This window comes from Coregonus lavaretus, assembly GCF_964263955.1.
Source record: "Coregonus lavaretus genome assembly, chromosome: 26".
NCBI lineage: Eukaryota > Metazoa > Chordata > Actinopteri > Salmoniformes > Salmonidae > Coregonus > Coregonus lavaretus.
In genome coordinates this window covers 4,558,900-4,585,983 of record NC_140013.1, presented here as the reverse complement: position 1 = coordinate 4,585,983, position 27,084 = coordinate 4,558,900, and the positions used below count along the sequence as shown (strand labels likewise).

Here is a 27,084-nt window from a genome sequence, read left to right as displayed (position 1 = left end):
CATGAATGAGAGAGGCTGAAGCACAATTAGACATGTGCATACCAGGCTAAAGCCCTCACGTTTTAGTGGCTGGTGTAGGATAAAGTTGCCCCGAGATGCTGATCTTGGGTCAGTTTTACATTTCTCCCACTAATGGTAAGGGTTAGGATTGGGGGAAGGGGAAGATGATACTAGATCTGTACCCAGGGGAAACTTCACACCGGAAACTTAGTGGCTCAGTTGATTGTTCACCACTGTGACACCAGTTGTGGCAGTTGTGTCAATTCAACTACTGTGTATATATATATATATATATATATATATATATCTATATACACACAGTGAGGGAAAAAAGTATTTGATCCCCTGCTGATTTTGTACGTTTGCCCACTGACAAAGAAATGATCAGTCTATAATTTTAATGGTAGGTTTATTTGAACAGTGAGAGACAGAATAACAACAAACAAATCCAGAAAAACGCATCTCAAAAATGTTATAAATTGTTTTGCATTTTAATGAGGGAAATAATTATTTGACCCCCTCTCAATCAGAAAGATTTCTGGCTCCCAGGTGTCTTTTATACAGGTAACGAGCTGAGATTAGGAGCACACTCTTAAAGGGAGTGCTCCTAATCTCAGTTTGTTACCTGTAAAAAAGACACCTGTCCACAGAAGCAATCAATCAATCAGATTCCAAACTCTCCACCATGGCCAAGACCAAAGAGCTCTCCAAGGATGTCAGGGACAAGATTGTAGACCTACACAAGGCTGGAATGGGCTACAAGACCATCGCCAAGCAGCTTGGTGAGAAGGTGACAACAGTTGGTGCGATTATTCGCAAATGGAAGAAACACAAAAGAACTGTCAATCTCCCACGGCCTGGGGCTCCATGCAAGATCTCACCTCGTGGAGTTGCAATGATCATAAGAACGGTGAGGAATCAGCCCAGAACTACCCGGAAGGATCTTGTCAATGATCTTGGGACCATAGTCACCAAGAAAACAATTGGTAACACACTACGCCGTGAAGGACTGAAATCCTGCAGCGCCCGCAAGGTCCCCCTGCTCAAGAAAGCACATATACAGGCCCGTCTGAAGTTTGCCAATGAACATCTGAATGATTCAGAGGAGAACTGGGTGAAAGTGTTGTGGTCAGATGAGACCAAAATTGAGCTCTTTGGCATCAACTCAACTCGCCGTGTTTGGAGGAGGAGGAATGCTGCCTATGACCCCAAGAACACCATCCCCACCGTCAAACATGGAGGTGGAAACATTATGCTTTGGGGGTGTTTTTCTGCTAAGGGGACAGGACAACTTCACCACATCAAAGGGACGATGGACGGGGCCATGTACCGTCAAATCTTGGGTGACAACGACCCAAAACACACGGCCAAGGCAACAAAGGAGTGGCTCAAGAAGAAGCACATTAAGGTCCTGGAGTGGCCTAGCCAGTCTCCAGACCTTAATCCCATAGAAAATCTGTGGAGGAAGCTGAAGGTTCGAGTTGCCAAACATCAGCCTCGAAACCTTAATGACTTGGAGAAGATCTGCAAAGAGGAGTGGGACAAAATCCCTCCTGAGATGTGTGCAAACCTGGTGTCCAACTACAAGAAACGTCTGACCTCTGTGATTGCCAACAAGGGTTTTGCCACCAAGTACTAAGTCATGTTTTGCAGAGGGGTCAAATACCTATTTCCCTCATTAAAATGCAAATACATTTATAACATTTTTGACATGCGTTTTTCTGGATTTTTTTGTTGTTATTCTGTCTCTCACTGTTCAAATAAACCTACCATTAAAATTATAGACTGATCATTTCTTTGTCAGTGGGCAAACGTACAAAATCAGCAGGGGATCAAATACTTTTTTCCCTCACTGTATATATATATATATTTCTTTTTTATGTATTGAGGCTTTTGTTTAATGCACTTTAACTAAATTGTGATTTGATTTGATTTTTGTGCCTGTTTGTGAAATGGTCCCTTGTGTCCTCCTCTGTGTCCCAGGTGAAGATTGAGTTGCCCACCCAGCTCCATGAGAAGCACCACCTACTCTTCTCCTTCTACCATGTGACCTGTGACATCAACGCCAAGACCAACTCCAAGAAGAAGGAGACCCTGGAGACCCCAGGTAGGGAGGAAGGAGAAATAGTGTGATCAGTTGGTAGAGCATGGTGTTAGCGACGCCAGGGCCGTGGATTTGATTCCCGCTGGGGCCAGCAGTCCAAAAATGTATGGATAAAAGCATCTGTCAGATAGCATATGTTAATACTGTCTTTGAGACAAGTTTGTCAATGCAGTGGATGGTAGCTAGTCGCCGTTAGCTTATCACTGTGCAGCAACATCGCCTCGGAGTAGGGGATACTGTTGTGATTGTGTTATCGAATTCTGGAGTGTGATGGTGCATGCTACATCTACAGGCCATCACTACTGTGCTCTTGCTTCTGATTTTGCTTGCTCTTTGGCGTCTAGGCCAGGTTGTAAAAGGACTTTGTGACAACTGCTGATATAACAAAGGCTTTATTAATACATTTGATTGATTTGATTTACACATTACATACAGTATAGGGTTTACCTATGTGTTCTTTCTCCTGTGGGGGTGTGTGTGTGTGTGTGTGTGTGCGTGTACGCCCTGTGCATTGTGTGTTTGTGCGCGTGTGTGTGTGTGTTTGATGGCAGTGGGCTACTCATGGCTGCCTCTGCTCAGAGAGGGTCGCCTGGCCTCACAGGAGTTCAACATCCCTGTGTCCTGTAGCCTGCCCCCTGGATACCTGCTCGTCAAAGAACCCGGATCTACTAAGGTAGAGGGAGAGGAGAGGAGAGGAGAGGAGAGGAGAGGAGAGGAGAGGAGAGGAGAGGAGAGGAGAGGAGAGGAGAGGAGAGGAGAGGAGAGGAGAGGAGAGGAGAGGAGAGGAGAGGAGAGGAGAGGAGAGGAGAGGAGAGGAGAGGAGAGGAGAGGAGAGGAGAGGAGAGGAGAGGAGGAGGGAGGGAGGGGAGAGAAGGAGGGAGGGAGGGGAGAGAAGGAGAGGGGAGAGGAGGGAGAGGAGAGGAGAGGAGAGGAGAGGAGGGAGGGTAGAGGAGGAGGGAGGGAGGGAGGGAGGGAGGGAGGGAGGGAGGGAGGGAGGGAAGAGAGAAAATAGGGGGGAAAGTAGAAAGAAAATATTTAGATGGAAGTAGATACAGGAATTGATAGGGAAAGCATTGTTACTTTGGCGAGAGAGAGAGAGATGACGTGAGCACACCAAAGGGAACAACTGTAAAGTGTTAAGCAAGCATGGATCTCCCTGGTGCTCACTGACCCTTCCTCCCACTCTCCCCCTAGAACGGCTCAGATCTGAAGTGGGTGGACGGAGGGAAGCCCATATTCAAGGTCTCCACCAACGTCCTCTCCACAGTCTACACTCAGGTAAAAGTCTAACCTTACCCTCCCACTCCATGGAACCACCACAAGTCAACTTTCTTCTTAAAAAAACAATGTACTTAACCAACCTTTAATGGGTCTCAACTCCAGCAAGTCAATCCTTGTTATCCCATTGTGACTTTTAGGATTGCGCCCCAAATGGCTCCCTATTTTGTGCACTACTTTTGACCATAGGGCTCTGGTCAAAACTACTGTACTATGTAGGGAATAGGATGCCTTTTGGGATGCAGATTCAGTTTGCTCCTGGATTTAGTCATCATCTCCTGTACACAGTCTATCACTCAGTGATGGGGATTCTGGTTGTGACTGTGTCTTCTCTCTTTGATCGCCAGGACCCCCACCTGAACCGCTTCTTCCAGCAGTGCCAAAAACGAGACACGGACCTCTCCCAATCACCTACCTCAAACTTCCTCAACTGCCTGAAGGTCTGGGAGGATAGAGGGATGACTTCACATCTCTCCATTCTGCATTTCACTCCCATACTATAAACCCCATCACTGACACCCCATCTCTATCCTCTCTCTCTCTCTGACTATCTCTATCTCCTCTGTCTATCTCTATATCTCTCTCTCGCTCTCTCTCTGATTCTCTCTCTTTCTCTTTATTTTCTCTCTCCCACAGGGCTTACTGAGCATTGAGAAGATTCCAGTGATAATTCGTTTCCTGCCTGTGCTCTTCAACCAGCTGTTCAAGGTTCTCACCCAGAACGACAACGACGAAGTCACCACCACCACCACCAGGTAGAATGCGGCACTGCAGGCCACGGACCACTCTCACTGCCACAGGATCATGCAGGAATACATGTTGCCAGATAATGAATATTGCTAGCTTAGCAATAAAATGTTGCCAGGTTATGAATGTTGCCTGATGATGACTGAGTGACCACCTTGTTGGCATGTGTTTCACCAGGGTGCTGGTCCACATTGTTGCCAAGTGCCATGACGAAAACCTTGACCACTACCTGCAGTCCTACATAAAGGTATGGTGCTCATTTCATTGAGATGTTAGCCTTGTCTTGCAGGAAGAGCGAGGCTCAGATTCTGCAGTTGTTTAGCCAGGTGGTGTCATAGGGTAGAGGAGAGGGGTTGGGATGAATGGAGAGGAGGGGAAAGGAGAGGAGAGGAGAAGCGAGCAGAAGGGATGAGATGAGAGGAGAGGAGAGCGGAGGGGATGAGAGGAGGGGAGAGGAGAGGAGAGCGGAGGGGATGGGATGAGAGCAGAGGGGAGGAGAGCGGAGGGGATGGGATGAGAGCAGAGGGGAGGAGAGTAGTGAAGGGTAGACAGCTTCAGTAGTGAAGGGGGCTTTGTTTGTTTGTTTGTGTGTGTGTGTGTGTGTGTGCGCGTGTGTACATACGTGTGTGTGGGCAGAGGTGGGGGCTTTGGGGTGTGGTGAGTGCAGGAGCGTGGCTGAGGGGCTAGGGCAATGTGCCCAGAACACTGTGGCCACAGAGAGAAGAGAGAGAGTCTGCCACACACGGCTCTCAGCTCACACACAGACAAGCATGGCTGTGGGGAAGAGAGCGGGGGGGTGTGTCGTCTGGTGGAAGGCAAACAAGGACACTGAGCCGTTTCAATAAGAATGCAAGGCATGCTTGAGAGAGAGAGAGAGGCTTTTTCATGTCTGGTAGAAAGAAAATCAGAATCCTACAATGAATCTTTAAGAGGGGCAGAGAGACAGAAAGAGAAATGGAGGGAGGGTGGAAGGAGAGGAAAGAATGGGAGGGCCACTGTAATGGAACTGCCGTTACTATGGCAACTGATTGGCATGCTGCTCGGGGGGCTAGCAGCAAGCCATTTTGTGCACGTTGTGTGTGCGTGCAGCGTTGCGTGTGTGTGTGTGGTTACCATTGTTAATGAACTAACTCAATTGGGTGAGGTCAGTGGTAATGAGGTGTGTGTGCCATCCACCTACAGTGAGGGTGGAACATTTCGCACAAAAAGAGAAAAAGAGATTGAGTGCCAAAATAAGCACATAGATACAGTACAGAAGCACGTACCCCAATGAATTTGATGTGCCTGGAAAAACTACATTAGATCAAGATTTTTTTATGCATAATTTATTACAAATTTGTCAGACTCAGCATCTATTTCTTCTTCCTCAACTCTGATGAACCTTAATCGGTGTTGTTTTGTTTTTATGTAGGTTTAATTAAATGCAGATCCAAGCATATTGCATGTTTGCTTCCCTTGATGCTAGTAATGGGTGTACAGTATGTGAGAGAGAGAAAAAGTGTCTGTACAGCGCATCTGTGTGTCTGTCTGTCTGTCTTACTGTCTGTGTGTCTGTCTCTCTGTCCGTCTGTCTGATTGACCTTGTTCTCTCCACTGCGGTGGTCAGTTTGTGTTCAAGGCGGAGTCGCACGGCTTCCGGACTGTCCACGAGGAGCTGGCCAAGGGCATGTCCTCTGACCTGAAGAGCAACGAGCAGCTGGCCGTCAGGAACATCCTCAGGGTGAGTCTAGATGGACGCCACGCCCAGTCCCAAATGACACCCTATTCCCTTTATAGGAACCCATAGGGCTGTGGTTAAAAATAGTGCACTATATAGGGAATAGGGTGTCATTTGGGTGGATAGTCCCCTGATCTACAGATGCTGACACTGTCAACAAACTGTCAACTGCAACTCTGTTAACATGCATCTGCTTGCTAGGGTTACGGTTAGGTTTAGGGTTAGAGTAAGGATTAAGGGTTAGGCCTAGGGTTAAGGTTAGTAGATAGTTAATTGAAATGTTGTTGAAATGTTGTTGACAGTTAGTTGGACATCTACTAAACATCTACAAACCTATTTGGGACTATCCAAATAAAGTCATACCTAGAAATGTCATGCATAGCCATGATAGGATTCCTTATCTTACATAACAGAGAAGCCCATCTGCTCTACGTGATATATATCTATCTGAATGCGCCGTTGAATGTGACCCTGAGTTCTTAACTTAACGTGACCCAGATGATCTGACCCCTGTTTGACCTTTTACCCCTGTCTGCTGCAGTTTTCCTGGTTCTTCTTCGAGCTCATTGTCAAGTCCATGGCCCAGCATCTAGTGGACTCAGACAATGTCAAGGTATAGAAACATAAAATATGAAGCTATAATATATGTACATATACACTCCCTGTGAGAGGGGTGGTGGCGAATCAATTAATACAGATTAGCATACCGATAAACAATACATGAGACGAACTCTGTCTTGGTCACACTGAGGAATACATTTTGACATCATTTCAGTGTCATTGTCCCTGTTGTATTTAACTCACGCAAAGAGACAATCACGTTCTCAAACCTCATTACTCAAAGAGTATATCTAATGATTATATTATACACTCACCGGCCAGTTTAGTAGGTACACCCATCTGGTACTGGTCGGACCTCCCTTTGCCTTCAGAACAGCCTGAATTCTTCGGGGCATTCTACAAGGTGTCGGAAACGTTCCACAGGGATGTTGGTCCATGCAGCCCGTTCTATCTCAGCCCAAAGAAGGTTGAGGTCTGGGGACTGCGCAGGCCAATCAAATAAACTGAACTCCCTGTCATGTTCCAGGCGATGTTTTTCAACTCCTCAATTGTCCAGTGTTGGTGATCGCGTGTCCACTGGAGCCACTTCTTCTTGTTTTTAGCTGATAGGAGTGGAACCCGGTGTAGTCATCTGCTGCAATAGCCCATCCGTGACAAGGACCCATCACTGGACCCAACCAACACACACCGTGTAAGGTGCAAAACATGCGTCCGACTTTGACATTGCGAGCATGGGTGAATCGGCCCTGAAGAGCCACATGAAGGGGGAAAGACTCAACGCTGCATCCTGCGCTGGTGCCAGTTCTACATTATATGACTTTTTCTCTGCAACAACCTCCAGAGCTTTTTTGCCAATCGCCTCATTCACAGGGTGCCCGCAGTATTCTGCTTTATCAAGCCGTGCAGTTCTGTTGGCCGTTAACATGCAGTTTTCCTCACACAGCCCACCCGCCCTTCTCCGGGTGGGTTGTGTGAGGAAATAAGTATTGAAACAACGTATATTGAGTAGAAAAGATAGTGATGAACACTACGTTATTTTTTTCTTCATGAGGTTGTGGCGATATACTGCCATCTGGTGGCAACAATAGCATAATATTAGCTATTACAAATTGATGGTCCTTGAAAATAAATATTAGTGCTTGAAAAAGTACTTAAAAGTCCTTGAGTCCTGTCGTGCGTGAAAAGCCCAGGAGGGCGGCTGTTTCTGAGATATTGGATCCGACGCGCCTGGCTCAAAGTCGCTTAGGTCACTTGTTTTGCCCATTCTAACGTTCATTCGAACAGTAACTGAATGCCTCGATGGCTGCTTTATATAGCAAACCATGACCACGTGACTCACTGTCTGTAAGAGCAATCCATTTTCATGAAAGGGGGGGTGTACCTAATAAACTGGCCAGTGTGTGTATATGCCACTTACCAGACACTTTTATCAAAAGCGACTTACAGTACGATACGATAGAATTTATTGTCCATTTACAGGGAAATTCTTTTTGGAAAGTCAGCATACAAATACACAAACACAATACACTATAATACACGGAGTACGGAAAACACTGGAAAGTTAGTACTCAAGTCACACATATTCAGATTCTCTGCGGCCTACTTTCTGACCATGTATTGGGCCTGCATCTGTCCTATGTCCCACTGTACCATTCAGTGCTGTTAGTGCATACATTTTGTAGTATGTATATGTGATCCCTGCTGGAATTGAACCTACAACCTTGGTGTTGCTAGTGCAACTTATACATTAGGCCTATATGTTATTTTCCATATTATGTGTGCCTCAGCTCCCTCGACCACAGAGGTTCCCTTCAACTTACCTGAGTCGTCTGGAGAGCCTAGTCATGACCGTGTCCGACCACATCTTCTGGAAGAACAAGGAGCTGGAAGAGGAGACCCGCAGTGCCAACCTGGCCATGGCAGCCTTTGTCAAGGTGGGCATAACACACATCACAAACACATTACATGCTTAGGGAGCTGTCCTTATCACTTGTCGAGATCAGGCTCAAATGCTGCCAAGGGTAATACATTTGTATTCCCTGACTAATGATACAGAAGCAGAGTTGAATGCAATTAAGCTAACTGTAAATTAAAATGGCTTCCGCTGCTAACTATTGTTAGATATAGATGTCCTTAAAGAGAATCTCCGGTACTTTTGTATACTTTTTAGACGGTAGTTCTGAAAGTAGCACTCACGAGCCAAAAGTGGTCCCCGAAAATTGCATACTACATCACATATGTGCATATATGTGCACCCCTTCATTGCACTCTCTCACGCTCTGCTCTGGGTGCATGATGTGCCTCTTGCTAGATGTCACTCAAATGCGAGGGCTGAAGCTTGTTGGCTAGAACTTGAATTGCTAGGGGGCTGGCCCACATGGGGGAAAATGACGCAGCACAGCTTCCCTAAAAACAGTCGCTTTCAAAATAGGGATTTTGTGGCTAATTGAGGGAAGACAGTAATTCTGCTTATATATTATGCATGTATGAACTACACATTGACACATCCATCCTAAAGCGGGAGGTTTAAAAGATACATTAGTAGTCGCCAGTTTCTGAGCGTGTTTTTAACTGTGTTGTGAAATGATAAAATGGTCTCTCTTTCATGTTCTTCATTAACTAATGCTGACCTCATCCCTCCATCCATCACCTTCTCTTTCCCTACCTCCCTCCTCTCCTCCTTATCTCCCTCCCCCTCTCCCCTCCATCCCTCCCTCCCTCCCTCTTTCCCTCCCTCCCTCCAGCGTTGCTTCACCCTCATGGACCGAGGGTTCACCTTCAAGCTGGTCAGCAACTACGTCAACATGATCACAGCCACTGACAACAAGGTAACACACACACTTACACACACACGTGTGAATAAAGCATTTCCTCATCCGTCGGTGTAATAGCCAATGTCACTCACGGTAGAATAGAATGCAATAGAAAACAATGAAATAGATACTACAATAGAAAACAATGGACTTCAGAGGTGTTGTGGTGTTTTTATTCAGTCAATCGGGTTGTGACCCCGACCTTTCTCTCGACAGGTGCTGTGTGAGTTCAAGTTTGAGTTCCTGCGAGAGGTGTGCAACCACGAGCACTACATCCCTCTCAGTCTGCCCCTCCCCTCCACTCGCATCACAGGTCAGAGATCATCTAGGGTTCACAGTGACCCAATCGAAGTCCGTCTTAGGTTTTAATATCGTTGCATTCATCTTAATTCATTACACCGCTTAACACTTTCTTTTCTGTTCTTTCTCTTTCCTGTCCATTTCAGACAATGCATCACAAGAAATGCAAAGTGCTCAGGGTAACTATCGGTCCTTTTTTGTGATATTCACGATGTTGTACTGATGTTCTTTACCATATGACTGGAACTGGGTGGAATAAACAACTTATCATTTAGTTCTAACATTTAGTGTAGTTGTGGTTGTGCAGGATAATTCTTATATGTGCAGCAGTAGTATATGGCAGTTTTTCAACCTCTGGTACTAGGACCAGCTTTGGTCCCTGAGATGTTGCTAACCAGTCCCTAAAATGATTAGCTGACATCAATTTAGTCAATTCTAAAGTGTTGGTTTTAATGTAAGGGTTCCTCCAAGAAGGAAGGACCATAGCTTTCTGGTCTCTGCTATTAAGAAGGTTGAGAACCACTGGTAAATGAGACTTGGATGCTGTTGGGGCACTGATCTCTCTCTCTCTCTTTCTCTCTCTTTCTCTCTTTCTCTTTCTCTCTTTCTCTCTCTTTCTCTCTCTCTTTCTCTCTCTTTCTCTTTCTCTTTCTCTTTCTCTCTCTTTCTCTCTCTTTCTCTCTCTCTCTCTCTCTCTCTCTCTCTCTCTCTCTCTCTCTCTCTCTCTCTCTCTCTCTCTCTCTTTCTCTTTCTCTCTCTCTCTCTCGCTCGCTCGCTCGCTCGCTCTCGCTCTCTCTGCCTCTCTCTCTCCCTCTTTCTTTCTTCCCCCTAACCGCATCTCTCTCCCTCCTTACTCTCCCCCTAGTGGACGTGCCAGAGTACAGCCTGACGGGCGAGTTCTGCCGGAAGCACTTCCTGACGGGTCTGTTGCTACGGGAGCTGGGCCTGGCGTTGCAGGATGAGCAGGACCTGCGCCACCTGGCCCTCGCCAGCCTCAAGAACCTGATGGCCAAGCACTCGCTGGACGCCCGCTATGCCATGAAGGTACACCACGCACGCCACCACCATGTAGCGGGCACCAGATAATAATATAACGTGTCCCTAATGTCACCCTATTTTCTATATAGTGCACTACTTTGGACCAGAGCCCTATAGTCTAGAAGTACTCTATATATACAAAAGTATGTGGACACCCCTTCAAATTAGTGGATTCGGCTATTTCAGCCACACCTGTTGCTGACAGGTGTATAAAATCGAGCACACAGCCAAACAATCTCCATAGACAAACGTTGGCAGTAGAATGGCCTTACTGAAGAGCTCAGTGACTTTCAACGTGGCACCGTCATAGGATGCCACCTTTCCAACAAGTCAGTTTGTCATATTTCTGCCCTGCTAGAGCTGCCCCGGTCAACTGTAAGTGCTATTATTGTGAAGTGGAAACGTCTACGAGCAACAACGGCACGAAGTGGTAGACCACATAAGTTCACAGAACGGGACCGCCGAGTGCTGTCCTCGGTTGCAACACTCACTACCGAGTTCCAAACTGCCTTTGGAAGCAACGTCAGCACAAGAACTGTTAGTCGGGAGCTTCATGAAATGGGTTTCCATTGCCAAGCAGCCGCACACAAGCCTAAGATCACCAAGGCCAATGCCAAGCGTCGGCTAGAGTGGCGTAAAGCTCGCCGCCATTGGACTTTGGAGCAGTGGAAATGTGTTCTCTGGAGTGATGAATCACACTTCACCATCTGGCAGTCCGATGGACGAATCTGGGTTTGGCGGATGCCAGGAGAATGCTACTTGCTCCAATGCATAGTGCCAACTGTAAAGTTTGGTGGAGGAGGAATACTAGTCTGCGGCTGTTTTTCACAGTTCTAGGCCCCTTACTTCCAGTGAAGGGAAATCTTAATGCTACAGCATACAATGACATTCTAGACAATTCTGTGCTTCAAACTTTGTGGCAACAGTTTGGGGAAGGCCCTTTCCTGTTTCAGCATGACAGTGCCCCCGTGCACAAAGCGAGGCCCATACAGAAATGGTTTGTTGAGATCGGTGTGGAAGAACTTGACTGGCCTGCACAGAGCCCTGCCCTCAACCACATCGAACACCTTTGGGATGAATTGGAACTCCGACTGCAAGCCAGGCCTAATCGCCCAGCATCAGTGCCCGACCTCACTAATGCTCTTGTGGCTGAATGTAAGCAAGTCCCTGCAGCAATGTTCCAACATCTAGTGAAAAGCCTTCCCAGAAGTGTGGACTCTGTTATAGCAGCAAAGGGGGGACCAACTCCATATTAATGCCCATGATTTTGGAATGAGATGTTTGACGAGCAGGTGTCCATATACTTTTGGTCATGTAATGTATGTCTGTAAGAAAGAGGTGTGAAGGTAGGCTAGGGCCATGTAGCAATATTAGCCTGGTTCCAGATCTGTTTCTGTTCTAGTTTAGCCAACTCATCTGATTACCGTTGTGAGTTGGCTGAAGTGCAAACAGATCTGGCACCATGCTGTACCAATATTGATGTTCCACATAGGAAACCAAAATATTCTGATTGGACAGTGTACAATGTACTATAGCTGACAGTAAAAATCACTTTTTAGATATTTGCCTGTCATCACGTCACTTCCAGGAGTGTTCTCTGTGTCGAGATTTTCTCATAGATATTGGGTTGACTAAAAGTGTGTGTGTGTGTGTTAGGAGAGAGAAATCATTAATCTGGGCACTCACACACACACACACCCTATCCTGCGGACCGGTGTACATGAAGCAGGCTAAGTAATGTGCCATTCTCACTGGGACCTCTGAGCACCCGAGGAGAGGAGGTGGGATGGAGTGGGGTGCTGGGAAGGATCCAGGTTGCGTCTCAAATGGCACCCTATTCCCTATATAGTGCCTATAGGGCTCTGGTCAAGAGCAGTGCACTATGTAGGGAATAGGGTGCCATTTTGGACTCAACCCCAGACAGCCAGATCCCATCTGAGATTAGGAGCCTGCCAAACCCAACACTGTACAACTGTTGACAGATCTCTGTTCCTCTCTCAATCAGGCTACAGTTTAAACCCCTGATATTTATTCTCTGTAGGTCTGTCGCTCACTATCGGTCTTTCTCTCTCTTTCTTTCTTTCTCTCTCGGTCTGTCTCAAATTCTCTCTCTATTCTGTCCTTTTCTCTCTCCTCTCTCTCTCTGTTTCTCTCTCCTCCCTATCTCTCTGTTTCTCTCTCCTCTCTCTCTCTGTTTCTCTCTCTCTCCTCTCTCTTTCTCCTCTCTCTCTCTGTTTCTCTCTCCTCTCTCTCTCTCTCTCTCTGTTTCTCTCTCCTCTCTCTCTCTCTGTTTCTCTCTCCTCCCTATCTCTCTGTTTCTCTCTCCTCTCTCTCTCTCTGTTTCTCTCTCCTCTCACTCTGCCACCCCTCCCTCTGCCCCTCCCCCCCCACTCCTCCCTCTCTCTTCATATTCTCCAGGATAAGCAGGCGAGGATAGCGTCCCTTTACCTGCCTCTGTACGGCCTCATCCTGGACAACATGCCTCGCTTCTTCCTCCGAGACCTCTTCCCCATCTACTTCACCTCCAGTGACCAAGTAAGAGCCTCTACTGCAGCCCTGATTGACTGCAGCCCTGCCCAAGTCCAAGCAAAGTGCCACAAAGCTACTGTTGTTGTAGTGATGTCATAGTTTGGCGTGGCCCGCAGTGCTACTTTAGGGTCATGTATGTCCAGTCACAGCCCAGTTCACAGAGGCTAGGGAGGGAGCGGGGTGGGAGGGGGAGAGAGAGAGATAGGGAGAGAGAGGAAGTGCAGGGATAAACGCTTACACAGGCCCAGCCGCTAATGTTACTTTTACAACACAGGAGACAGTAATTAAGCTTTAACAAGGGAATCCTGCATTTATGGTTCCCATTTCTATTAGACGTGCCTCAGGGAGAACCTGGAAGGGAAATGTTTTGTTTTTAAATTTGTCATTGACAGGTAGTGTAATCGAGCTTTACCCAGGCAGACTCTCTAGAGTAATCTCTAGACGCTGGAAAGTGCTAAGTTTGAGTTCTATTTAAACTCTAATATCTTACTCACTGGTGTTTCAGTGAACTGTGTCCCTCTGGCCCAGTGGAGTTACAGTGAAATGTTTCCCTCTGGCCCAGTGGAGTTACAGTGAATTGTTTCCCTCTGGCCTAGTGGTGTCACAGTGAAATGTTTCCCTCTGGCCTAGTGGTGTGACAGTGAAATGTATCCCTCTGGCCTAGTGGTGTTAGAGCAAACTCTTTCCCCCTCTCCAAGGGTTCAAGAGACGACCTGAGTGTGGGAGGGGGCGTGGCAGGTCAGGTGGCTCCCGTCATTCGCCATGGTAACTCGGTGGATGCCTCCTTCTCCAAAGAAGTGCTCAACTCCATCACAGGTAGAGTGTGTGTGTGCGTGCATACTTTTTCATGTGTGTATGCGTGTTTGCAACTGTGTGTGCACCTCTCTGCACATAAACGTCCATAACCTCTAACCCTCCTCCCACTCCCCTAGCCTTCTCCTCCCTGGCTGTTTCCACGGGTAACCATGCCGACTCGCGGGGTTCTCTGATCAGCATAGAGTCCAACCCCAGCACCAGCGACAGGAACAGCGAGAAGATAGACGGATGTGAAAAGGTGAGAAAGATGACAACACTCACTCAGCAGCATTTCATGTCCAGAACACTGAGCTGGCTTAAAGAAAGAACAAAAAGAATATAACTATTGCATAAAGAAGAATGTGTGTCTCTCTCTCTCTCTCTCTCTCTCTCTCTCTCTCTCTCTACCTCTCTCTCTACCTCTCTCTCTACCTCCCACCTATCTCTCTCTCTCTACCTCTCTCTCTACCTCCCACCTCTCTCTCTCTCCACCTCCCACCTCTCTCTCTCTCTCTACCTCCCACCTCTCTCTCTCTCTCTCTCTCTACCTCCCACCTCTCTATCTCTCTCTACCTCCCACCTCTCTCTCTCTCTCTCTCTCTCTCTCTACCCCCCCCTCTCTCTCTCTCGCTCTCTCTACCTCCCACTTCTCTCTCTCGCTCTCTCTACCTCCCACCTCTCTCTCTCTCTCCCTCCCACCTCTCTCTCTCTCTCTCTCTCTACCTCCCACCTCTCTCTCTCTCTCTCTCTCGCTCTCTCTCTACCTCCCACCTCTCTCTCTCTCTCTCTCTCTCGCTCTACCTCCCACCTCTCTCTCTCTCTCTCTACCTCCCACCTCTCTCTCTCTCTCTCTCTCTCTCTACCTCCCACCTCGCTCTCTCTCTCTCTCTCTCTCCCCTCCCTTTCCCCCTTTTCTCTTCCTTCCTTCCCTCTCTCTCTCTGTCATCAGTTTGCCCGTCCTCAGTCTCTGATAGGCTTTGGATCTCGCTTTGACAAGCTGGACCAGGCCGAGACTCGCAGTCTGCTCATGTGTTTCCTCCACATCATGAAGACCATATCGGAGGGTGAGACACATAGGGTTACCTCCATGCAGGTCCTATAATTCACTACAGTATGCGCCAAATGTATTGAGACAGTGACACTATTTATTTTTTATTAAATTTTTTGGCTCTGTACTCCAGCACTTTGGATTTGAAATTATACAATGACTATGAGGTGAAAGTGCAGATTGTCAGCTTTAATTAATTTGAGGGTATTGTCATCCACATCGGATGAACCGTTTAGAAATTACAGCACTTTTTGTACATAGTCCCCCCATTTTAGGGGACCAAAAGTATTGGGACAAATTCACTAATATGTGTATTAAAGTAGTAAAACGTTACGTAGTATGTGGACACCACTTCAAATTAGTGGATTCAGCTATTTCAACCACACCCATTGCTGACAGGTGTATAAAATCGAGCACATAGCCATGCAATCTCCATAGACAAATATTGGCAGTAGAATGGCCTGTACTGAATAGCTCAGTGACTTTCAACGTGGCACCGTCATAGGATGCCACCTTTCCAACAAGTCAGTTCATCAAATGTATGCCCTGCTAGAGCTGCCCCGGTCAACTGTAAGTGCTGTTATTGTGAAGTGGAAACGTCTAGGAGCATCAACGCCTCAGCTGCGAAGTGGTAGGCCACACAAGCTCACAGAACGGGACCGCCGAGTGCTGAAAAAGAACTGTTAGTCGGGAGCTTCATGAAATGGGTTTCCATGGCCGAGCAGCCACACAAGCCTAAGATCATCATGTGCAATGCCAAGCGTTGGCTGGAGTTGTGTAAAGCTCGCCGCCATTGGACTCTGGAGTGATGAATCACGCTTCACCATCTGGCAGTCCGACGGACGAATCTGGGTTTGGCGGATGCCAGGAGAATACCACCTGCCCCAATGCATAGTGCCAACTGTAATGTTTGGTGGAGGAGGAATAATGGTCTGGGGATGTTTTTCATGGTTCGGGCTAGGCCCCTTAGTTCCAGTGAAGGGAAATCTTAACGCTACAGGATACAATGACATTCTAGACGATTCTGTGCTTCCAACTTTGTGGCACAGTTTGGGGAAGGCCCTTTCCTGTTTCAGCATGACAATGCCCCCGTGCACAAAGCCAGGTACATACAGAAATGGCTTGTCGAGATCGGTGTGGAAGAACCTGTCTGGCCTGCATAGAGCCCTGACCTCAACCCCATCAAACACCTTTGGGATGAATTGGAACGCCGACTGCGAGCCAGGCCTAATCGCCCAGCATCAGTTCCCGACCTCACTAATACTCTTGTGACTGAATGGAAGCTAGTCCCCGCAGCAATGTTCCAACATCTAGTGGAAAGCCTTCCCAGAAGAGTTGAGGCTGTTATAGCGGCAAAGGGGGGACCAACTCCATATTAATGCCCATGATTTTGGAATGAGATGTTTGACGAGCAGGTGTCCACATACCTTTGGCCAGTTAGTGTATTTGGGCCCATATTCATAGCACGCAATGTCTACATCAAGCTTGTGACTCTACATATTTGTTGGATGTATTTGCTGTTTGTTTTGGTTGTGTTTCAGATTATTTTGTGGACAATAGAAATGAATGGTAAATAATGTATTGTGTCATTTTGGGATCACTTTTATTGTAAATAAGAATAGAATATGTTTCTAAACACTTCTACAGTAATGTGGATGCTACCATGGTTACGGATAATCCTGAATGAATCATGAATAATGATGAGTGAGAAAGTTACAGAAGCACAAATATCATCTGCACTTTAACCTCATAGTCATTGCATCATTTCAAATCCAAAGTGCTGGAGTACAGAACCAAAACAACAACAAATGTGTCACTGTCCCAATACTTTTGGAGTGCACTGTATATGTATTCTTTGTGTAATTCTGTGGTTAACCCCTTCACTACCGGACCATAGCCAATAGTACAGTGGCCTGGAGGCAATCGGACCATATACGAGGCCTACACGGTAGCCAGGTAGCTAGTACCAATTCCTTAGTGTTAACCTCTTCCATACCGGACCGTAGCCTACAGTAGGGTTGTTACGATACCAGTATACTCAATTTTCCATGGCAAAAAGGAAAACATGAAGAAGTCTAAACTATGCTTTATGTGAAATATTTGGTGCTAGGCTGTTTGTTTCCAACATTAGGACTGTTTTCCTCAAAGTAATTTTGCTTCAGGTTTTGTTTGCTTACCATGATACTTAAGAATATTGCGATACTGGTATGCACTGTTAGTCAATATATTGCTTTTGCACAGTGAAGTAGTACAAGTACAGGTGCATGTGATTTTTTTCTGTTTGCAGAGGTGATGGTTTCCTATTGGCACCGAGCCATACACCAGGAGATCTCCGACTTCTTCAACATCCTGGAGTAAGTATACTCAGTGTTAACACTTCCTCTGTCCCTGTGTAGATGGACAGATACGATAGGTGGATGGATGCATGACAATTATTTTCAAAGACACAACTACCCATATCAGACTTCAAATAAGTAGTTGCAAACGCAAAACTTGGAAGAAGTTGAATAGTAGAAGAATATGGAGAATAATACGAGTGTTCTTGCTGACTCAAGCACACTAATTCCCCTATATTTTAGCCCATTGTAAGGAATGAGAATTGTTCCACCGACTTACACTTTACCCCAAAAAAGAGAAAGGGGCCTTTAAGGGGGTTGGGTATTGGTGCTGGTGTCTCCAATAGTATTGCTTGATGACCAGCAGAAACCTACTAAAGGATCCCCCCCTTGGTGAAATAGAAAAGCTTACATTCTCTAAAGATTAAGTGTGTGATCGTAGTTTGATTATACAACACCACACCTGATAAAAACACTGGCTTAACAAAAAGAATCACATTTGTCATGTATTTTTTGTTTTTGTTTCACTTCTATACAGTTGTGATGTATTCATTTTCAAAATTGTTCTGTATGGCCAAATGAACGGACTTGTCAATCAATTCAAATGTATCGCACTGTATACTTGTACTGTAGGCCAATCACATGCTGAAGAACAGGAACCTGCTGACGGTGTTGTAGTGATTTAAGTTGTTTTTGAAGACCACCCTGCCACTGAGCTGGACATAAGCAATTTCTCCCACCTCCAGTGGAACTATGGCTGCGTTTCTGACACTGTTCCCCCGTTTCCCCCACACATTATTCAGAAATTCACCATTCCTCACTAAAACAACAGAGCTCTCCTTGACACCGTTGTCGTTGTTGTACATTGTGTAACATTCCTTTGACCTTGGTTGTGAAGAAGCCTTGACCATACCGCACAAACACACAGATGTATACTGAACAAAAATATAAACGCAACATGCAACAATTTCAAATATTTTACTGAGTTACAGGTCATATAAAAAAATCAGTCAGTTGAAATAAATTCATTAGGCCCTAATCTTTGGATTTCACATGACTGGGCAGGAGTGCAGCCATGGGTGGTCCTTGAAAGGGGCATAGGCCCACCCACTTGGCAGCCAGGCCCACCCATTGGGGAGCCAGGCCCAGCCAATCAGAATGAGTTTTTCCCCACAAAAGGGCTTTATTACAGACATAAATACTCCTCAGCATCCCCCCACTCCCCCTCAGACGATCCTGCAGGTGAATCAGCCGGATGTGGAGGTCCTGGGCTGGTTTGGTTACACGTGGTCTGCGGTTGTGAGGCCGGTTGGACGTACTGTCAAATTCTCTAAAATGACGTTGGAGGCAGCTTATGGTAGAGAAATTAACATTCAATTCTCTGGTAACAGCTCTGGTGGACATTCCTGTAGTCAGCATGCCAATTGCACACTCCCTCAAAACTTGAGACATCTGTGGCATTGTGTTGTGTGACAAAATTGCACATTTTAAAGTGGCCTTTTATTGTCCCCAGCACAAGGTGCACCTCTGTAATGGTCATGCTGTTTAATCATCTTCTTGATATGCCACACCTGTCAGGTGGATGGATTATCTTGGCAAAGGAGAAATGCTCACTAACAGGGATGTAAACAAATTTGTGCACAAAATCAGAGAGAAATAAGCTTTTTGTGTTCATGGACAATTTCAGAGATTTTATTTTTTCAGCTCATGAAACGTGGGACCAACAATTTACATGTTGCGTTTATATTTTTGTTTAGTGTATTGTAGGGTTGTAGCCATTGCCAGTGTTAGCGTAGATCTTAGTGTACTTTATTGGTGTAGCAATGTTGTTTGGCTCATAGGTACCTTGCTGTTCCGTAGCAACAGAAAAGGCCACACTCATGACTAGGGAAAGGATGGGGAAATGATGGTCAGTTGAGTTTTTCATGAGAGTAAGATTAATTGATTGATTTAAATAGAACATTGCAAAGCCAAATAATAAATAAAGCAATAATCTCACTACTGACAGGATGAGCAAATTACTGTCAGCTTCTTGTTTAGTGCAAGAGTAAGAAATCAGTGAGAAACATCAGTGAATAGTAAAAATATTCCTTGATAACATTGTGCATCTTGATAACATCTTGATAACTCTCTTGATAACATTGTGTGTGTGGGTGCAAGGTTAAGAAACTCTTGTCTACTTTACTATAATCGAGTGTATTTCCCTCACATAAAGTTGGTTCCTGTTTCATTCACGTTTACGTGGCTCAAGCAAAAACACCTTAGTGGTTGGTTGGGAATGGTGCCTCCCACAATTTAGGCAATGGGTGCAGTTGGTGGCTCCACGTGTGGTCTGGGGACGGCAGCGCTACCACTAGACCAGACTCCAGCATTGCCAGAATACCATCGAAGATCATAGTTGGCATCTGTTTCTTTAGAGCTCAAACACACCGTGAAGAAGAATGGTTGCTGTCCTATCGTCTCTGCTGTCCTGAACAGAATATCTGCCAACATTTTTCTGTTAATTTCCAGAAGGTTCTACATGATGAAGCGGTGTAAAAAGCAACTGTTGTTGACACCCAGCAGTTTATTGCTAACACACCGCGGCCATCCGCTGCTTTTAGGCCTTCGTCTTCGCAGTGACACAGGGACGAAAACCTGCAAAGTCATATTGAAAGAAGTCAATCATTGCACACCTGAATGGAGTGGGAAGCGGTAGATCAAACAGGTTCTATCGTATACTTGTAGGCCCAACGGGGAGGGGAGTAAATTGGAACTGGCTGTTTTAGGGCAGCCTAGCGGTTAGAGCGTTGGGCCAGTAACCGAAAGCAAGGCACTTGACCCTAATTTGCTTCAGGGGCGCCGTACTACTATGGCTGACCCTGTAAAACAACACATTTCACTACACCTATCCAGTGTATGTGACAGTAAATGGAACTAGTAGTCTTAGATTCAATCCGGACCACGGAAGATCTGCGTTATAGTACGATTGACATTTTAAGGTAATTTCCGATTGAGCTGACATATGCAGCGTTTACCGTGAGTGTGGTCTCTGCGAATGCTGAAACATTGCCTTTAAAAGTAAATTGCGCTATAATGCGGATCCTCCGTAGTCCGGATTGAATCTAACCCTGACTTGAACTCTAGTAGTTCAACTTAAGTAGGCCTAGTTGAACTTTCCAGCGCTAATGACTTTGTTCTCTCATTACATGGAGGGAGGGAGGGAGGAAGGTGTGCATAGCGGAGAGAGACAGAGGAGGAATGGAATGGTGGGAGACTTGGCAGAGGGGAACGGATGAGACCGATAAAAGAGAGAGAGGGAGAGAAAGAAAGAGAGAGCGAGGGGCTGTGAAACTGATGAGAGAGAGAGAGATAGGCTCCAACTTTTCTCACCTAGCATCCGCTCAGGTCTGCAGTAAATTCACTGTTTCCTGTCTCTGCTGGAGCTTCTCCTATTATAACACACAGCTCCAAGACACAAAGTCTTGAAGGAGTTCCCACATATGCTGAGCTCTTGTTGGCTGCTTTTCCTTCACTCGGCGGTCATCTGATGCAGCACTCCATCACTCTCCTTCTTGGTAAAATAGCCCTTACACAGCCTGGAGGTGTGTTGGGTCATTGTCCTGTTGAAAAACAAATGATGATAGTCCCACTAAGCCCAAACCAGATGGGATGGCGTATCGCTGCAGAATGCTGTGGTAGCCATGCTGGTTAAGTGTGCCTTGAATTCTAAATAAATCACAGACAGTGTCACCAGCAAAGCACCCCCACACCATAACACCTCCTCCATGCTTTACGGTGGGAAATACACATGCAGAGATCATCCGTTCACCTACACCGCGTCTCACAAAGACACAGCGGTTGGAACCAAAAATCTCAAATTTGGACTCTGAACAGTTGATGTTGAGATGTGTATGTTACTTGAACTCTGTGAAGCATTTATTTGGGCTGCAATTTCTGAGGCTGGTAACTCTAATGAACTTATCCTCTGCAGCAGAGGTAACTCTGGGTCTTCCATTCCTGTGGCGGTCCTCATGAGAGCCAGTTTCATCATAGCGCTTGACGGTTTTTGCGACTGCACTTCTTGAAATGTTCCGTATTGACTTACCTTCATGTCTTAAAGTAATAATGGACTGTCGTTTCTCTTTGCTTACTTGAGCTGTTCTTGCCATAATATGGACTTGGTCTTTTACCAAATAGGGCTATCTTCTGTATACCACCCCTACCTTGTCACAACACAACTGATTGGCTCAAACGCATTAAGAAGGAAATAAATTCCACAAATTAACTTTTAACAAGGCACACTTGTTAATTGAAATGCATTCCAGGTGACTACCTCATGAAGCTGGTTGAGAGAATGCCAAGAGTGTGCAAAGCTGTCATCGAGGCAAAGTGTCTATTTGAAGAATCTCAAATATAAAATATATTTTGATTTGTTTAACACTTTTTTGGTTACTACATTATTCCATATGTGTTATTTCATAGTTTTGATGTCTTCACTATTACTCTACAATGTAGAAAATAGTACAAATAAAGAAAAATCCTTGAATGAGTAGGTGTTCTAAAACGTTTGACCGGTAGTGTACACAGACACACACACACACACACACACACACACATACACACACATACATACACATACACACACATACATACACAGACACACACACATACTCATCGTGACTGCACAAACACAGACATGCATCGTGACAGCACGCACAACACATACCCACATGCACACAAACACTTGCAAACTTATACTCAACACACACACACCCTGATGCACACTCTCTCTCCTCTTCCTCTATGCAGGCTGTGTCTCCAGCACTTCAGATTCCTGGGGAAGCGCCACATAGCCAGGTAAGTGTCAGCCTTCCACAGGCTTTTAGCTGATACTATATACCTGCTACTGTTCTTCTTCTCCCACTTAGAGGTTGTGTGTGTGTGTGCGTGCGTGCGCACGTATGTGCGTGTGTGTATGGGTGCGTGCGTGTGTGTGTTCATTGGTTTTACCAATGAAAGACATGCAACAGAACCTTGTGTCAGATTGTGTGAAATGTAATGTTTGCTCAACAGCCAGATACACACACACACACACACACACACACACACACACACACACAAATTCAACCACACACACATTAAACTACCCTCCCCCGAAGTGACACAGTCACATACACACTTAATGTTCATAATGTATGCGCACGCAACCGTCGGTCACTCACAAACTAACAAACGTAATTTGTGTACTGTATGCGTATGCACACACTCAGGCTGCTCCCAGGGTCCAGGGTTGGGCCAACTGACTGTCTCCCCAGCCCCAGCTGCTGCTGCTGTGTGTGTGTGTGTGTGTGTGTGTGTTTGCTTGCCTGTGTCTGCGTCTCCTGCTGCTGGCTGCAGTCGATAGAGGGAGAGAGAGAGAGGGCGGAGAGAAAGGGGGGAATATGATTAATGGCAGACACACAGAGATGTTGACAACGAGGTGGGCGTACTGGGACGTTTCTCACTATCGTGGTTGGCAAGAGCATGGTAGTTGGGGGTGGGGGGGTTTAGGAATGGTGTGTGTATCTGTCTGTTTGGTCTGTCTGTTTGGTGTGTCTGTCTGTTTGTTGGTGTGTGTGGTGAAGAGCCTGATCACCTGGATATACTCTAGTGAGCTCAAACCAGTGTGATATAGTTATTGGTGTACACTTTGTGTGTTCGTGTGTGTCCGTGGATCCTGGAGCAGAGCCATAGGCTTTCCCAGCCAGACTTTTTCTCTTCGCCTGGATTTTGATTCCTCTCTGCTAATTTAATTAGTCCTTATTTCCTCCTCAGTGTGAAGAAGAAGATGTTTATTTTTTCTTCTTGTTCTCTTTTTGTCAGAGCCAACAAAAGGCTGCTAATGTGGTTTGTTTAACTATGTCAGGCATTAGTAGAATAAAGACGAAGGGGCTGGGAGACTTGCGTGTGTCCCAAATGGCACCCTATTCCCTATATAGTGCACTACTTTTGACCAGAGTCCGTAAGTGCACTATAAAGGGAACAGGGTGCCATTTGGGTCACGGACATTGTCTGGGGCTGATAAGTAACATGCAACCTTAATCAGAGAGGCTGCTGGGGGATTTGAATAGGCTCTCTCTCTCTTTCTCTCTCTCTCTCCTTCTCTGAGGGGCCAAGCCTTTGATGTCTGTCTGAACTCTTTTTTGAAGTATGCCTCGTGCATCCACAGCGCTGTTTGAAGGTTTCGCCGAGACATTCCTATAATTTATTCTGTTTCAATTGCGCCTCATTGGTTTTTATTTCCCTCTTCTTACCTCATCCAGCACATCTCTCTGTTGAATGGATACAGCCTAGCAGGAGCATACATCAACACACAACATTTTACATTTTAGTCATTTAGCAGACGCTCTTATCCAGAGCGACTTACAGTTAGTGAATACATATTTTTTTTTATACTGGCCCCCCGTGGGAATCGAACCCACAACCCTGGCGTTGCAAACGCCATGCTCTATCAACTGAGCTACATCCCTGCCGGCCATTCCCTCCCCTACCCTGGACGACGCTGGGCCAATTGTGCCGCCCATGAGTCTCCCGGTCGCGGCCGGTGCGACAGAGCCTGGATTCGAACCAGGATCTCTAGTGGCACAGTTAGCACTGCGATGCAGTGCCTTAGACAACTGCGCCACTCAGGAGACAACACACCTGTAACACTGGTTGTGTCCCAAATAGCACCCTATTCTCTTTATAGTGCATTACTTTGGACCAGAGCCCTATGGCCCCTGGTCCTATTCCCTTTATAGTGCACTACCTTTGACCAGGATATACTACCCCTATGGGTAGTAGTAGGGCAAAAGTAGTAGGGCACACCGCCCTATCCCACCTGGACAAGAGGAATACCTATGTGAGAGTGCTGTTCATCGACTACAGCTCTGCTTTCAACACCATAGTACCCTCCAAGCTTGTCACAATGCTCAGGGCCCTGGGCCTGAACTCCTCCCTGTGCAACTGGGTCCTAGACTTCCTAACGGACCGACCCCAGATGGTGAGGGTAGGCAACAACACCTCCGCCACACTGATCCTCAACACCCCCCCCCCCCCCCCCCCCCCCCCCCCGAGGTGTGTGCTCAGCCCCCTCCTGTACTGCATATTCACCCATGACTGTGTGGCTATGCACGACTCCAACACAATCATCAAGTTGGCTGCCGACACGACAGTGTTAGGCCTGATTACCAAACAACAACGAGACTACAGGGAGGTGGTTAGAGCCCTGGTGGAGTGGTGCCATGATAATAACCTAACCCTCAATGAAAAAACAAAGGAGCTGATCATGGACTACAGGAGACAGCAGAGGGTGCATGCCCCCATCCACTCGACGGGGCCGCAGTGGAGAGGGTAAAAAGCTTTAAGTTCCATGGCATGCACATCACCGAGGACCTGAAATGGTCCCACCATACCGACACCGTGGTGAAAAAGGCGCAACAGTGCCTCTATAACCTCAGGTGGCTGAAGAAATTCAGCATGGCCCTTAAGTCCCTCATGCACTTCTACAGATGCACCATTGAGAGGATTATGTCGGGTTGCATCACCGCCTCTTAGGGCAACTGCACCGTTCACTGGGACAGCTAAGTAGCTGCTCTGAAGAAAGACTCCACTCCAAACCAAGACAACTAAGAAGAAGGACATTGTGACCTCTGGTGGACAACCAGAGCCTTACACAGACACATGACACCACCGAAAAGGCTTGGTTTCACCAGAGATAGACGACGAACAAAGGCATCCACACGTAAATACATTCATGATTTCTTACTCCAAACAGGCGGTGGTTCGTGAGCAAAGTATTATGATTACTTTGAAGGTAGTTTCCAAATGTATCAATGATAAGTGTCTCTTTCTCTTTGTCTCTCTTTCCCTCTCTCTCTCTCTTTACCCCTCCCTCTTTTGGTAACCAAGCAGTCATGTTGTTGTTAGTCCGCTAGGGACTTTTTCTCATGTATTAAGTGTGTATGTTATTCTGTGTTATTATTTAGTTAGCTAGTAAATAAATAATTAAGCCAATTTGTGTAGTGCTGAATCATAAGTAAAGCCGGGGTTCGTGCAGATCCAAGAAGTCTACGACCTTTCAGAATGAGACTGATAAGAGGTAATGATTAATACGTTGACTGTTTTATACATATTGATAGGTAAAGACCTGTTAGAGTTTAATTCGGGAGATGGTAACTCTATAAACAACTTATTCCGTGGTGCCCCAAATCCTAATGAGTTAATTGTTACATTATTAATTTAATTGAGTAACAATTAAACATAGTTTGTTGATTTGATAAATAACAGTCATCATATTAATGAAAGTCACATCACGACAGACCTCAGCAACCCGAGCCAGGGTCTGTTCACTCTGCTACCTTCTGGCAGACCAAGACGGTACAGGTGCATTAAAGCCGGAACCGAGAGACTGAAAAACAGCTTCTATCTCCAGGCCATCAGACTGTTGAACAGCCATCACTAGCCAGCTACCTGCCCGGTACTCTGCCCTGCACCTTGATACTAATGCCACATGTATATAGAGTCATTGAATGCTGACCACCTCATATTCTGTTTATATACTGTTGTTTACTCATTCTATATGTATATAGTGTATTCTCGGCATAGCTCATCCTAATATACCTACTACTGTACATACCATTTTCTTTCCAAATTATATACTGTATACACATCATGTATTTATATTCTAGATTCTGACACAGGCTCACTCTAATATATCTACCCCTGGATTGTTAATTTAACCAGTTCTGCTATTTCTTGATTTCTTGTTTAGATTAATTTAATTATTTGTGTATTTGTATTGTATTTGCGAGACATTCTACTGCACTGTTGGAGCTGGAAACATAAGCATTTCGCTGCATCTGCTATAACACCTGCAGATCTGTTTACGCAACCAATAAGGTTTGATTTGATTTGACAAAGGGAATAGAGTGCCATTTGCGACGCATCCACTAAAAGGCTGTTTCCTATTACACTTGTCAGCGTATCTGTAACATTGATAATACATGAAACACACTCGTAAACACTGATATTACATGTTAACACACTGATTACACTGGTGTGTGTGCGTGTGTGTTTGTTTGTTGACCTTGCTCTTGCCTCTCCCTGTGCGTTGTCTCCTCTACGCTCGATGTATTGATGTGTTAATGGCTGGTCTATGTGACTGCACATTTATTGATGGCCACACTACATGTGTGATGAATGTGGTGCAACCAAGACTGATTTCTTACTGTTTAACCCTAAAACTTATGCTGTGATATTTTTGTGTGTATGTGTGTGTAGCTACTGCATGGCTTTTCTGTTGTCATATGTAAGCTAATGATCATGTAGCATTCATGTAGCATGATGACCATCCTCCTCTCCATCCCTCTTCCTCCATCGTCCCTCCATCCGCTGCTCTAGATTCTCTGTGTTTACTGGCCCTAGTAGCATCAGTGACCTGGCCACTAAGAAATCTGCTAATTGAGATAGCTGGTCTGGTTAGGCTCAATTCACATGTTAATCTCTGTCACCACATACACTAACTACTGTATTAGCAACAAGCAAACTAGGTTGCTTTAACTAAAGCTCTCTGACCCTTGCTTCCAACTAATGCTATCTATAGCCATTAAAATACTTCCAACCTAACGGCAACCTCAACCTAACATTGGAAAAATATATTTGTTTCTCTATCTAACGCCACTAACTCCGCTACTTCGCTGTGGCAGCGTGCCATACTGAAATGACCCCATCCTCTTTCTGCTTGGCTTGATGGCTTTAGCCCACCTGAGCCCATATGTATCAAGCGTTTCTAGGATCAGGACCCACCCTGTCCATAA

The 27,084-nt window shown here is 45.9% G+C and overlaps 1 protein-coding gene across 1 annotated transcript in view; it reads left to right on the top strand.

The window, feature by feature from the left end:
- LOC311101907 (dedicator of cytokinesis protein 10-like) overlaps window positions 1-27,084 on the top strand; it is a 107,708-nt gene that overhangs the window by 49,333 nt on the left and 31,291 nt on the right. The window contains exons 18-36 of the mRNA XM_084143148.1: window positions 1,984-2,107; window positions 2,656-2,777; window positions 3,299-3,382; window positions 3,730-3,822; window positions 4,019-4,137; window positions 4,307-4,376; window positions 5,736-5,849; window positions 6,388-6,459; window positions 8,195-8,341; window positions 9,152-9,235; window positions 9,437-9,533; window positions 9,667-9,699; window positions 10,386-10,564; window positions 12,977-13,093; window positions 13,786-13,903; window positions 14,020-14,141; window positions 14,832-14,946; window positions 17,218-17,284; window positions 22,058-22,105. Of these exons, the coding sequence (XP_083999274.1) occupies window positions 1,984-2,107; window positions 2,656-2,777; window positions 3,299-3,382; window positions 3,730-3,822; window positions 4,019-4,137; window positions 4,307-4,376; window positions 5,736-5,849; window positions 6,388-6,459; window positions 8,195-8,341; window positions 9,152-9,235; window positions 9,437-9,533; window positions 9,667-9,699; window positions 10,386-10,564; window positions 12,977-13,093; window positions 13,786-13,903; window positions 14,020-14,141; window positions 14,832-14,946; window positions 17,218-17,284; window positions 22,058-22,105 (1,925 nt within the window). The remainder of the gene's footprint in view (window positions 1-1,983; window positions 2,108-2,655; window positions 2,778-3,298; window positions 3,383-3,729; window positions 3,823-4,018; window positions 4,138-4,306; window positions 4,377-5,735; window positions 5,850-6,387; window positions 6,460-8,194; window positions 8,342-9,151; window positions 9,236-9,436; window positions 9,534-9,666; window positions 9,700-10,385; window positions 10,565-12,976; window positions 13,094-13,785; window positions 13,904-14,019; window positions 14,142-14,831; window positions 14,947-17,217; window positions 17,285-22,057; window positions 22,106-27,084) is intronic.